Source organism: Bombus flavifrons, chromosome 8 (genome assembly GCF_040668555.2).
Source record: "Bombus flavifrons isolate JBK064 chromosome 8, iyBomFlav1_principal, whole genome shotgun sequence".
Lineage (NCBI taxonomy): Eukaryota > Metazoa > Arthropoda > Insecta > Hymenoptera > Apidae > Bombus > Bombus flavifrons.
Window position 1 is genome coordinate 11,912,425 of NC_138449.1, and position 10,606 is coordinate 11,923,030.

General features: G+C 32.1%; 4 protein-coding genes across 5 annotated transcripts; 3 read left to right on the plus strand and 1 right to left on the minus strand.

Annotated features, from left to right (window-relative positions):
* Nucleotides 1–152: 152 nt before the first annotated feature.
* Nucleotides 153–1,891, plus strand: eIF6 (eukaryotic translation initiation factor 6). The gene is made up of 6 exons (XM_069118982.1): nt 153–439; nt 620–705; nt 796–971; nt 1,044–1,220; nt 1,308–1,489; nt 1,565–1,891. The coding sequence occupies exons 1-6, from the start codon at nt 333–335 to the stop codon at nt 1,572–1,574; spliced, it is 738 nt and encodes a 245-aa protein (XP_068975083.1). The 5' UTR covers nt 153–332; the 3' UTR covers nt 1,575–1,891.
* Nucleotides 1,892–2,031: 140 nt separating this feature from the next.
* Nucleotides 2,032–5,675, minus strand: LOC138182776 (uncharacterized). The gene is made up of 10 exons (XM_069118973.1): nt 5,543–5,675; nt 4,480–5,354; nt 4,162–4,413; nt 3,817–4,096; nt 3,459–3,736; nt 3,226–3,369; nt 2,901–3,144; nt 2,702–2,844; nt 2,502–2,637; nt 2,032–2,425 (listed from the first exon to the last, which is right to left on the minus strand). Exons 2-10 carry the CDS (start codon nt 5,323–5,325, stop codon nt 2,250–2,252), a joined length of 2,499 nt encoding a protein of 832 aa, XP_068975074.1. The 5' UTR covers nt 5,326–5,354; nt 5,543–5,675; the 3' UTR covers nt 2,032–2,249.
* A 313-nt stretch (nt 5,676–5,988) lies between these two features.
* On the plus strand, nt 5,989–7,894 carry amx (TM2 domain-containing protein 3 almondex). 2 transcript variants are annotated; one of them, XM_069118983.1, is made up of 6 exons: nt 5,989–6,115; nt 6,452–6,687; nt 6,761–6,828; nt 6,896–7,039; nt 7,119–7,384; nt 7,450–7,771. In XM_069118983.1, the coding sequence occupies exons 2-6, from the start codon at nt 6,591–6,593 to the stop codon at nt 7,583–7,585; spliced, it is 711 nt and encodes a 236-aa protein (XP_068975084.1). In that variant the 5' UTR covers nt 5,989–6,115; nt 6,452–6,590; the 3' UTR covers nt 7,586–7,771. The 2 variants fall into 2 exon arrangements, with proteins under 2 accessions (XP_068975084.1, XP_068975085.1); XM_069118984.1 differs by lacking the exon at nt 5,989–6,115 and having other exon boundaries at nt 6,218–6,687; nt 7,450–7,894.
* A 104-nt stretch (nt 7,895–7,998) lies between these two features.
* DMAP1 (DNA methyltransferase 1 associated protein 1) lies at nt 7,999–9,856 on the plus strand. The gene is made up of 6 exons (XM_069118981.1): nt 7,999–8,102; nt 8,177–8,822; nt 8,880–9,210; nt 9,283–9,424; nt 9,507–9,661; nt 9,724–9,856. Exons 2-6 carry the CDS (start codon nt 8,221–8,223, stop codon nt 9,826–9,828), a joined length of 1,335 nt encoding a protein of 444 aa, XP_068975082.1. The 5' UTR covers nt 7,999–8,102; nt 8,177–8,220; the 3' UTR covers nt 9,829–9,856.
* The last annotated feature ends 750 nt before the right edge of the window (nt 9,857–10,606 follow it).

Below are 10,606 nucleotides of genomic sequence, written 5' to 3' on the forward strand. Positions count from 1 at the left end.
CAATTTGTATTTTAAGAGACGCGAAAGATTTCAAATGATTACATGCAATTACGTATACAAGTTGCAACATAGAACAGGAAGCTCGTGGTAAATTTCGAAAGTAGTTAGTTGCAATGTTCTGTCGCAAGAGGGCAGACAATGACTGGACCCATGTGAACGAGCAACTTTCTTTTCACATGTTTAGCCGTCCAGCCGTGCGATAAACCTCGTGATACCGTGTAAAGTGTGAAATACAGGTTAGCGTATATACCACGGTGCATACTTTAAACACTGATTAAAATCTAACATAACAATTTCAAAATTTTGGTTGAAATCACAATAAATTTATAATCATGGCGGTACGTGTACAATTTGAAAATAACAACGAAGTTGGAGTGTTTTCCAAGTTAACAAATTCTTATTGTTTGGTAGCAATCGGTGGTTCCGAGAATTTTTACAGGTATCAATAAGAATGAGTCATTATCACTTTATCTTCAATTATACTTAAACTTATGTTGTGCAATACAATAATTTTTTCCAACAACTTGACAATTTCATAACCTTGCATTGTCAACATGCGTTGACATAACACGTATTATGTTTTTGTAATTCATAAAACAAATATTATTGGTAATTACAGTGTATTTGAGGCAGAATTAGCTGAAACCATACCTGTAATTCACGCGTCAGTTGCAGGATGTCGTATAATTGGTCGGCTATGCGTAGGTAAGCACGATATGAGGGTTTTAATCTCTAAAGTTTGAAATAAACCGTGCTCAGATAAAAGCTTTAAGCATGAAAAATAAATCTGAACAGGAAACAAAAATGGGTTATTGGTGCCAAACACAACAACAGATACAGAACTACAGCATATACGAAATTCCCTACCAGATAATGTTAAAGTACAAAGAGTTGAAGAAAGGCTATCTGCTCTGGGTAATGTTATTGCCTGCAATGACCATGTTGCTTTAGTACATCCTGATCTTGATAGGGCAAGTATTATACTAAATAATAATCTTAATTTCTTTTCTCTAGGAATACTTATCATTGATATTATTTCATAGGAAACAGAAGAAATTTTAACTGATACGTTGAATGTAGAAGTATTTAGGCAAACTGTGGCAAGTAATGTTCTTGTAGGTTCGTATTCTGTATTATCAAATCAAGGTGGTTTAGTACATCCAAAAACATCCATACAAGATCAAGATGAATTATCATCTTTGTTGCAAGTACCACTTGCGGTAAGATAATTTCATATATTTAAAAAGTAAGACATAAAAGACAAAGAAGTTAAATGTTTAATTACCAAAGTAAAATACCATGTACAGGCAGGCACAGTAAATAGAGGTAGTGATGTCATAGCTGGAGGAATGGTTGTAAATGATTGGGTTGCCTTTTGTGGTATGGATACAACTTCGACAGAACTTTCAGTTATTGAAAGTGTTTTTAAACTTAATGAAGCTGTTCCAACTGCTATTACGTCAACTATGCGTGCGTCACTTATAGAAAGGTAATGTACATTAGGTATTAATGATAACATTAACCAGATATGATAATATTAACTAATATCTTCTACTTGTTTCAGTATGTCTTAATCAAAGCAAAATATATAAATAATGTTTAACAGTAGACTATGTCAATACTGCACAAAACAATAAGCATTATGCATTCAACAATACAGCTGCAGTAAACCCACTTTCTGTATAATTCTGACACAAAGTAATTTATAATTGAAGTAAAATTCTGTATTAATATTTACACTAAATGTATTATTAAGTTCTTTCGTGGACCATTCAAACAACTTTTACCGAGTGAAATGTAGTCTATTGAATGGAATGTATCTAAAAAAATATCTCGAAATAAAAAATAAATAATGCTAAATCATCAAATCAGATAGATAGAAAGAAAGTAATACTTACCTTTATTATATTTAATTAAAAAGATGAATTCTTGATATTATGTATAATAAATTATTTTCCCACTAAACTTCCTTAACTTTGTTGATATTTTTTGTATTGAATTGATGTATGAATTGATAAATATAACTGCATATAAAACGGAAATATTCTATTGAAATATATTTTAATCCTTAATATTCTCTTTGAATACAAACATCTGCGTTAAAAATGTAAATTATTTCGATTATGACCCCAGCTGTCTTATTTAGTAAATGAGCCATTGTCAATAACATTGTGCGGACCAGCCTGCTAATTAAATCTATTACAAATAAAAAGGGGCAGCCTGGATGTTAATAATTTTGATCAACAAGACTAGAGTAATGGTAATTGTTCAGTATGTAACAATTCGGAAGCAGCTGCAGAGTCTGCACACATAACTAATGTAATACCTGCTTGATAAGATGCAGGAATACGAATATGAGTTACACTAGTAGTTCGATTCTTAAGTTGGCGCTTCTGGGTATCGCGTATCATATTTACAACTTGACCTAGTAATAAATGACAAAAGAATAGTGTTCATTGTTTACAATATTGGTTCACAATTAATATAAATATTAAACATACCAAAAACATTGAGCTTTCGCCACTTTTGATCCATAACAGCAAGTGGTGTCAAATCCGTATTGGGATTCCAATGAGCCAAAACATCATCTCTACGTACTAGTAAAATGCTAGGACTTACAAGTTGATGCCAGACATACTAAAATTAATAAAAATTTACATGTGTTATTTAAATAATTAACTTATTTCGTTTATAATCTTACCTGTTCAGGTAAGCATTCTAATGGATTAGTTAAATAAATTCCTGCTTGTCCTACACCAAATATCATTTGATGATGCCATGCATCCGGAATATCATATCCTCCTCCACAATGTTGCAAATTCAGCGTTGCTATCGGTACAGCACCTAAAATAAACTAGGATGTTTATATTTTTGTCACGCATATTTTATCGATTACGTACCTTTTGATATCCAATAGTGTAACCAATGGGACAATGAAACTTTCCTTTCCGGATAAAATGCAAAAAACTTTGTTATAACTGACCCATTTGTACATAAAGCTATACCACGAGCCAAATCTCCGTGTGTCGATCCAGCTATTGATCGACTGTATAAATATCGCGGCAGTGGCGTACCCAGTTCTCTTTGCCTGGTATTGACACCTTTTATTAATGTTTCTAATGAGAATGGTACATTTAAAGCCAACTACAAAAATCATTATTTAATTAATTAATTGAATCACTGTAAAAATATTGAAATAGCACAAATATTTGATAATAAACATACTAAAGCATTTATTGCAGCAGTAGCACCACATGCAGAAGTTGCTATTTGAGTTACTTGTTTCACTGTAGCTTCTTGTTCGCTCCATAGCATAACCTTTTCAACTATTATAAGGCCATCTAATCGTTCATTAGATAATTCGTTTTCCTAAATGTATATAAATAAACACTTGCATAAATTATTACAGTTGCACGTAATACATAAAAATATATCAAATTATAATAAGCTGTATTAACTAGATTTGAGTCACCACTCTGATTAAATGCAGCTTGCTTATTGAGCATCAATTTCTTTGCCATCATACGATGATAAAGAGTTGAACTGAGATTCACTCTCCGAGAGCTTAAATTCGAATTTTCTGGAACGGAAGCTGATGAAGATTCAACCCACAATTCAGCATCTGAATCTCTATTGTCACCTGGTGAAATAAGGTCTCCGCTTGTACTATGATATCCATATGATTCTTGAAGAGGACACTTTCTCTTACGATGTATTTTAGTAGTTTCCCATTTTCCTATAGATTAACAATTTAATACACTGATTTAAATAAACTGTATCTTCTCAAAGTATATTAATATAACAAAAGTAAAGTACCTGCTCCACTACTACTAGTACTTGGCATCCATGGTGAAGGATAATTTGGCTGTATGCTTGGTTCAGGAACAGATGGATTACTGCTGGAACATTGCTGAAGCTCTGCATTATTCACATTTTGTACACTTTGCTTTGGGTTTTGAGATGTTGCTGTAATTCCTTGTTTAGCCACAACTTTACCACTACTTAAGTCATTTAATACTGGATCTGGATCTACATTATCTAATGATATATTCTGTATATCTTCATTTATAGAGGCCATATCACTGTCTCCTGTGTCCTATATTAAGAATGTTAAAGTAACTAGTGAGAGAGAATTATGATTTTCTCATCACAATTCAATACCTGTTCACAAGAAGGCCCAGGATCAAAATCCATTTCCAAAAAGTCCATCTCTGGACTTGATCTACCACTATGACATTGTTCATCTTCCTCGCGTTCTTCCACTTGTTCTTGATTTATCTCTTCCTTTTGAATTAAATAAACTACATCATCATTTCCTTTGTATATGTAAATACAATAATCTTCTCCATCCGACATATCACCTTCATTTCCAGAACTTGAGTCCTTCCTCTCATTCTGTTCTTTTTGTGTATTCTAGTTAACAAACATGTGAATGTGAATTTATAACATATTATATTATAGCACAACAATAAAACTCACTTTTTGTAATCCACTTGGTCCTGGCATTTCCCTATTCCCATTAATGTTAGGTCTTAAAAAACAACATGTTCCTTGACTTGTTGAACCTATACTACCCCCTATATTATTTAATAGGCTGTTAGATCCATAGGACCTTGATGCCCAGACACTGCCCATTTCAGGACTAGAATCTGAACTACATGACACTTTTGATGGACACTTTTCAATTCCAGAGATATAATCTACATTATTTTTCATATCAATATCCTCGTTTGGTTTAGCTGTTGATATATTTGGCTGTATTGCGGATGAAACTGGTGCTGAATTATTTAAATATAAAGTAGCACTGGATGTAGCGCCAGTATTATAAGAACCTGATATACAATGATTCACATGTGTGTTATTTTGACTGGAAGATAAATTTATATGCATTGGAGGCTTAGGCAAGTTCAAAGCGCTCGTACTCATTACAGTCTTATGCTTCAATTGACTTGTAACAGCAGTATTCATAGTTTGAGATTTAATATTGTTGGTATTTAAAAACATGGAAGATACACTTGCATTCAATATATCTTGACTTGTATCTTGGTCCATACTATTGGTAAAACTGCATGTATTACTTTGCATAGATCTTGTGCCATTAGTAAATGCAATCGAAGCTTTTGAAGACAAATGATTCTTGGCACTATTGTCTCCTAATTTATTACTTAATTTTGCTTGATCTCCATTTAATTTACTTTCAAGTTGTATAACTTTAGATGATTTAGTCGACTGTTCAATTGATTGATTACCATTTTTTTTTAAACTTTCTTCTAATCTTGTTTCATTTTTCTTCTGACTGTTACTTGCACCTTCTTCAGAACTCATATTATTTTGAGATGATAGCAGCAAATTGTCTATTAAAAAGTGGACTAAAATTACTTTGCTTGCTTACTTTAAATTATGAATATATCATATAAAAATATTATTAATTATAAATTATTTTTTTAGTTAATGTATAGTTGTAAAATTTTATTAAATAGAACTGTTATAACTGTCTTATAATACTGTACATCACAAAAATGTGTTAGTGAATACTATTTACCTCCGAATTATTTTCTATTAATATTACGATTATATAGAGTTTACAATTACTTTCTTCCAAGCAAGTCTATATTACAAAATGTTAATCGTGTCAGTCTTTGATGCACAAAATTGTCAACAAATAAAAGATTTGTTTGCTTCTACAAGTATGCTGTTCTGTCAAGTGAAAAGAATGAAAAGCCTCACTAATATTTTCTCTCGTATTAGTTCCGGAAGTCAGCTGATTAGTAGAAACAAATGCAGCTACACACAAGTTTATTATTTTTGCACGTTTCTTTACGAAAAAGCTATCTATTCGTTTATAGCATTAGATAGTAATTCACATTGGTTTTATTGATACGAACACAAATGACTTTAAGAGAAAATTCTCTGGTCTTGTCTTCACATTAATAAAATAATCAAGTTTTCAATATTTACAGAATATTATCATACGCGTTATAAGTTACGATATGTTAGATGATTTGCCTGAAAAGAAATATTATATAGAGTCTCTTTTAAATCAGAATTCGTTAGAAATACGCAATACAAATAATCTACTCTTGGAGGTCAAGGAAAATATCAGCCAATCGTAAAGGTTCATATGTCTATTTGTACATTTAATAGTAAATAAAATTGTTCTAATAATAGAAAATAATTAATGTAATTTATATATAAGTACTTAAATGTTATAACAAAACAATGTCCAAATTGATAATAGGTCCTATGCAAAAATCTGTTACAAACTGACACGCTTTTCACATTTAAGATATATTTACGAAATATTATCTAGGAATTTAGATAATGTCAAAAGAACGAATGTGTGCAAAAAGTCCAAGATCATTAGTTTTTAGATCACAATGCTTTGTTTTGATTAAGAGCAAATTCAATCATTTTTTTATAACTAATTCTAAGATTGGTTTTTAATTATCAGGAGGAGTAAAATTTTATTCAGATTTCGAACGGGCTACTGGAATGAACAGAATTATGATTTTCTATACATAAATAAGTAAAAAATTATCGAATTTCCGTATACGTGGAGCGTTGGTGTGATTAATTAAATAGTATTCATAATGAATGTTGTTCGTATTAATTCGAGAAATGTGATTTTTATTCTTCTGGCAATTTTCTCGACTACTGCCAAGCAGGCTCATATGGGTTATGATCATGGTAATTATAGTTCGCTTAAGTGTTTGTACAAATTATTTCTGAAGATACTTACAACTAATAATTTTGATCACAGAGAGTGCAATCAAATATGCACAAAAAGAAGCTAATGTAAACTCAACACCAGCTTACACTAGTACAAAGGTAATATAAAATTTACTACTGCTATTTTAATAACAAGAAATTGTCTAAATAATTATAATGTTGATAGGAAGAAATTTTAAGATTATGTCCAAATGGCATTGCTTGTTCAGAATTAAGTGGAGATTGTTTAAAATGTGATTTAAATCCCAATTGCGTATATGGTGCTGTATATGTAGCTAATTGTTCTGTTTTAGAGAATATTGATTGTGTTGTAAGTAACAAGATAATATTGTTTATCTTGCATTAGTATCTGATATGTATTTATACTGATTAACATATGAAACTTCAAGGGTGAACAATTCTTTCAAAAGAAGTATATATGTCGTTACTGCTATCAAACAGACCATTGGGAGCATGAATGTCAACATAAGAATTCATGTAGCTCTATAGCTTCTCCACGACAGTATTATAGGACAAATTGTACAGTAAAAGATGATATATTATGTCTTGGAAGGCGTAGGTTTATGAAAAATTTATTATGCAATTGGACTGTGGGATATCGTTGGTCTGTTGCATTATTCTTGAGCATTACTTTAGGAGGTTTTGGTGCCGATCGGTATGTTATATTTAGTACATTAAATGTTGACTAAAAATGCTTCTTATTTTGAACACGTGTTGCAGATTTTATTTAGGTCATTGGCAAGAAGGTATTGGTAAATTGTTTAGTTTTGGAGGACTTGGAGTATGGACATTAATTGATGTGATGCTTATATCCATGAGATATTTAGGTCCAGCAGATGGATCATTATATGTTTAAATAGATGTAATAATAAGTATATTGTACATAGAAATAGTAAAATTTATAATTTTATAAGTTATAGATTTAAGTAATTGGATTTTATTGGTTACTCAATCAGTATCTAGAAGAAGTGGAATTTTTACCTATCACTTTCAAAAGAACTGAATTATTATGTGATATATACATGAAATATTAAATAGAAGCCTTTCATAAGCATAGAAAAAATTATGGTATTGTCTAATTTGTATAATCTTCTGGATAATTGATATAATTTCAAAATTATTAATGTATACTTTAACTTGTGCAATAAAACGGTATTTTATTGTATTGTTTTCAGTGTTTTATAATTGATATTACTTATTACATGTATAACTTCTAATTTCATTCATTCCGCAACTATAGAGGTGGGGGGAATCTTCAACAACCTCTAGCGGAGTCATTCAAAAAATCCGTGCGAATTTAGTCCGTTCGAGGAAATAATACAGCTTTGGGTGTCTGTGATTCGCGAATGAGGAGAAGGCGAATATTTAACAATGTATGTACATAACAAAATAAATAAAAAGCTTTACTTTTTAAATATGTTATAAAGTTTTTATCTTATAAATTTAGTATAACATCGAATACTTTGGATTGTAACATAACCTCAATGTAAAATGTCTAAACACAGGAAGGACAAAAGTTTGTCGAAACTTGATAGCATGGCAGATGTCCGCGATATATTAGACATCGAGGTACCTACCACAAGTGAGCTCACGAAGGAATCAATTATAGGTAGTGACAAGAAAAATCGTAAAAAATATGAATACAAAGTGCCGAAGAGACCGGAGGGCATGCATCGTGAAGTCTTTGCATTGCTCTGTAAAGATAATACCGACGTACCTCCGCTATTTCCAACGGATACCGCAAAGGGATATAAACAAGTTAGAGCTAAACTTGGTATGAAAAAAGTGAGACCATGGAAGTGGACACCATTTACTAATCCCGCTAGGACAGATGGTGCTGTTTTTCACCATTGGAGACGAGTTGCAGATGCTGGAAAGGAATATCCTTTTGCTAGATTTAATAAAAAGGTTCCTATTCCAACATATACTAATGCAGAATATGTTCAACATTTGGTAACAAATGGTTGGACAAGAGCAGAAACCGATCACTTGTTTGATTTGTGTAGGAGGTTCGATCTAAGGTTTATCATAATCAAAGACAGGTGGGATTGTACAAAGTTCCCTGCAAGATCCGTAGAGGACTTAAAAGAAAGGCAAGTAAACATTATATACTTTATAATTTCTATTTATAGATTTGTATAATCGTTTAGGTATTATCAAGTGTGTGCAGCTTTAACAAGGGCAAAGTCTCACAATGACAAGGTTTATATGTTTGATGCTGAACATGAAAAACGCAGGAAAGAACAGTTAAAAAAATTGTTTGAAAGGACACCGGAACAAGTAGAAGAGGAACAAATGCTATTATCTGAGCTGAGAAAAATCGAACAAAGGAAGAAGGAAAGGGATAGAAAAACTCAAGATTTGCAAAAATTAATAACAGCTGCTGATCACCAAGCTGATCCAAGGAAGAATGAAAGAAAACCTGCAAAGAAGAGTGGAGCTTCTGCTCGAAGTAGACCAAACAAAGCTGATACCTCTCATGTAAATATTTTGTCAATGATCTTAACTGTGTTTATACACAAAGATGTATTATAAATAATTTTAAATTTTTAGACAGTAGAATCCGCTGGAATTAAGTTTCCAGATTTCAAAAATAGCGGTGTTTCCCTCCGTTCTCAGCGAATAAAATTGCCAAGTAGCTTAGGTCAAAAGAAAATGAAGGGTATCGAACAAATGCTTAATGAACTTCGTATAGGTATCTTTAAATCCAACTTATTTATTGTTTCATTTTTTTCTTCCTTTTTATATTTTACTTTAATAATACGGTTATATTTCAGAGTTAAATCCACCACCCACGGAGCAAATATGTCAACAATTTAACGAATTAAGGAGCGATATCGTTTTACACTATGAACTTCGAAGCGCGTTATCGACGTGCGATTACGAGTTGCAATCATTGAGGCACCAATACGAAGCTTTAGCACCAGGGAAGGTACATTATTTAAATAAGGAATCTCAATTGTTCCAAGAAATAACATTACATTAAATTTTCAGACATTAACGATACCACCTGCCTTGTTACCGAAAAGCGAGCCGGAAGTTAAAGCAGACATAATCGATGTGGTGGGTTCACCCAGTATGCCATCTGTTACTCACTAATTTCTATAATAGCTTAGAACGATAAAAACTGTAAATAATTTCTTGTACGTTGAAATGCGATATTCAAATTATTGAGTACGCTTAATTGATGTTTCTCTCCTTGTATTATTTCTTTTTACTCTTTATTAGAAACGATTAAAAGCAATTTAAGAGAAATGGCAAAATTGAATTATCTTCCTCTTCCATAATGTCATCACCATAAAATGTATCAAACGAAGAATGAAATAACTGGAACAAGGCGTTAATTACTTATATATCTGTGTATTTTATATTGTCGACAAAAAGTAACAATGTACGGTCAAACCGTATAATTTATCTACAACAATCTACAATAGATTACAATATGTTATCTTGTTTTTGTTGAGGGTTAGAGGGAGGCAGGAATATTAGAATAACGGGAACTGGGTTTTTTTTTGGAAGGAACGGGAAATCGGGTTAAAAGTGTGGAGGAAAGATGGTCGATGCAGGCCTTTCTTCGTTCGTGCTCCGTTAATCGCGATACAGTTGACTGTTTTAATTCTATATTAAATTACTCGATAGCTCTAGCCGTACTTGGTACGGAATAATGCATATATATCTGGTTCTTAATGATCGATAACCCACCGCCCGACTTTTCCATCTACGCCGTGCCGTGAGGACTCTCTCGGTCAAAGTTAAGTATAAGGAAAAACTGGTCACAACGCTGGCTAACATCGTTGACCCGCATATCCGATTCATTGTTCGCGGATCGTGCATCCTCTCGTCTCTTTTTCAACTTCTTATGCCATATGCTGACGTT

Excerpts from the sequence above, each read along its gene's own strand:
- eIF6 (XM_069118982.1), top strand. The coding sequence starts at position 333 with ATGGCGGTACGTGTACAATTTGAAAATAACAACGAAGTTGGAGTGTTT. Across the intron at positions 972-1,043 it reads TACATCCTGATCTTGATAGG|GAAACAGAAGAAATTTTAAC; the intron begins GCAAGTATTATA and ends ATTATTTCATAG. Across the intron at positions 1,221-1,307 it reads TGTTGCAAGTACCACTTGCG|GCAGGCACAGTAAATAGAGG; the intron begins GTAAGATAATTT and ends TACCATGTACAG.
- LOC138182776 (XM_069118973.1), bottom strand. The coding sequence starts at position 5,325 with ATGAGTTCTGAAGAAGGTGCAAGTAACAGTCAGAAGAAAAATGAAACA. Across the intron at positions 4,414-4,479 it reads GACCAAGTGGATTACAAAAA|AATACACAAAAAGAACAGAA; the intron begins GTGAGTTTTATT and ends TTTGTTAACTAG. Across the intron at positions 4,097-4,161 it reads CTGGGCCTTCTTGTGAACAG|GACACAGGAGACAGTGATAT; the intron begins GTATTGAATTGT and ends TTCTTAATATAG.
- amx (XM_069118983.1), top strand. The coding sequence starts at position 6,591 with ATGAATGTTGTTCGTATTAATTCGAGAAATGTGATTTTTATTCTTCTG. Across the intron at positions 6,688-6,760 it reads TCATATGGGTTATGATCATG|AGAGTGCAATCAAATATGCA; the intron begins GTAATTATAGTT and ends TTTTGATCACAG. Across the intron at positions 7,385-7,449 it reads GGAGGTTTTGGTGCCGATCG|ATTTTATTTAGGTCATTGGC; the intron begins GTATGTTATATT and ends CACGTGTTGCAG.
- DMAP1 (XM_069118981.1), top strand. The coding sequence starts at position 8,221 with ATGTCTAAACACAGGAAGGACAAAAGTTTGTCGAAACTTGATAGCATG. Across the intron at positions 8,823-8,879 it reads GTAGAGGACTTAAAAGAAAG|GTATTATCAAGTGTGTGCAG; the intron begins GCAAGTAAACAT and ends ATAATCGTTTAG. Across the intron at positions 9,211-9,282 it reads ACAAAGCTGATACCTCTCAT|ACAGTAGAATCCGCTGGAAT; the intron begins GTAAATATTTTG and ends TTAAATTTTTAG.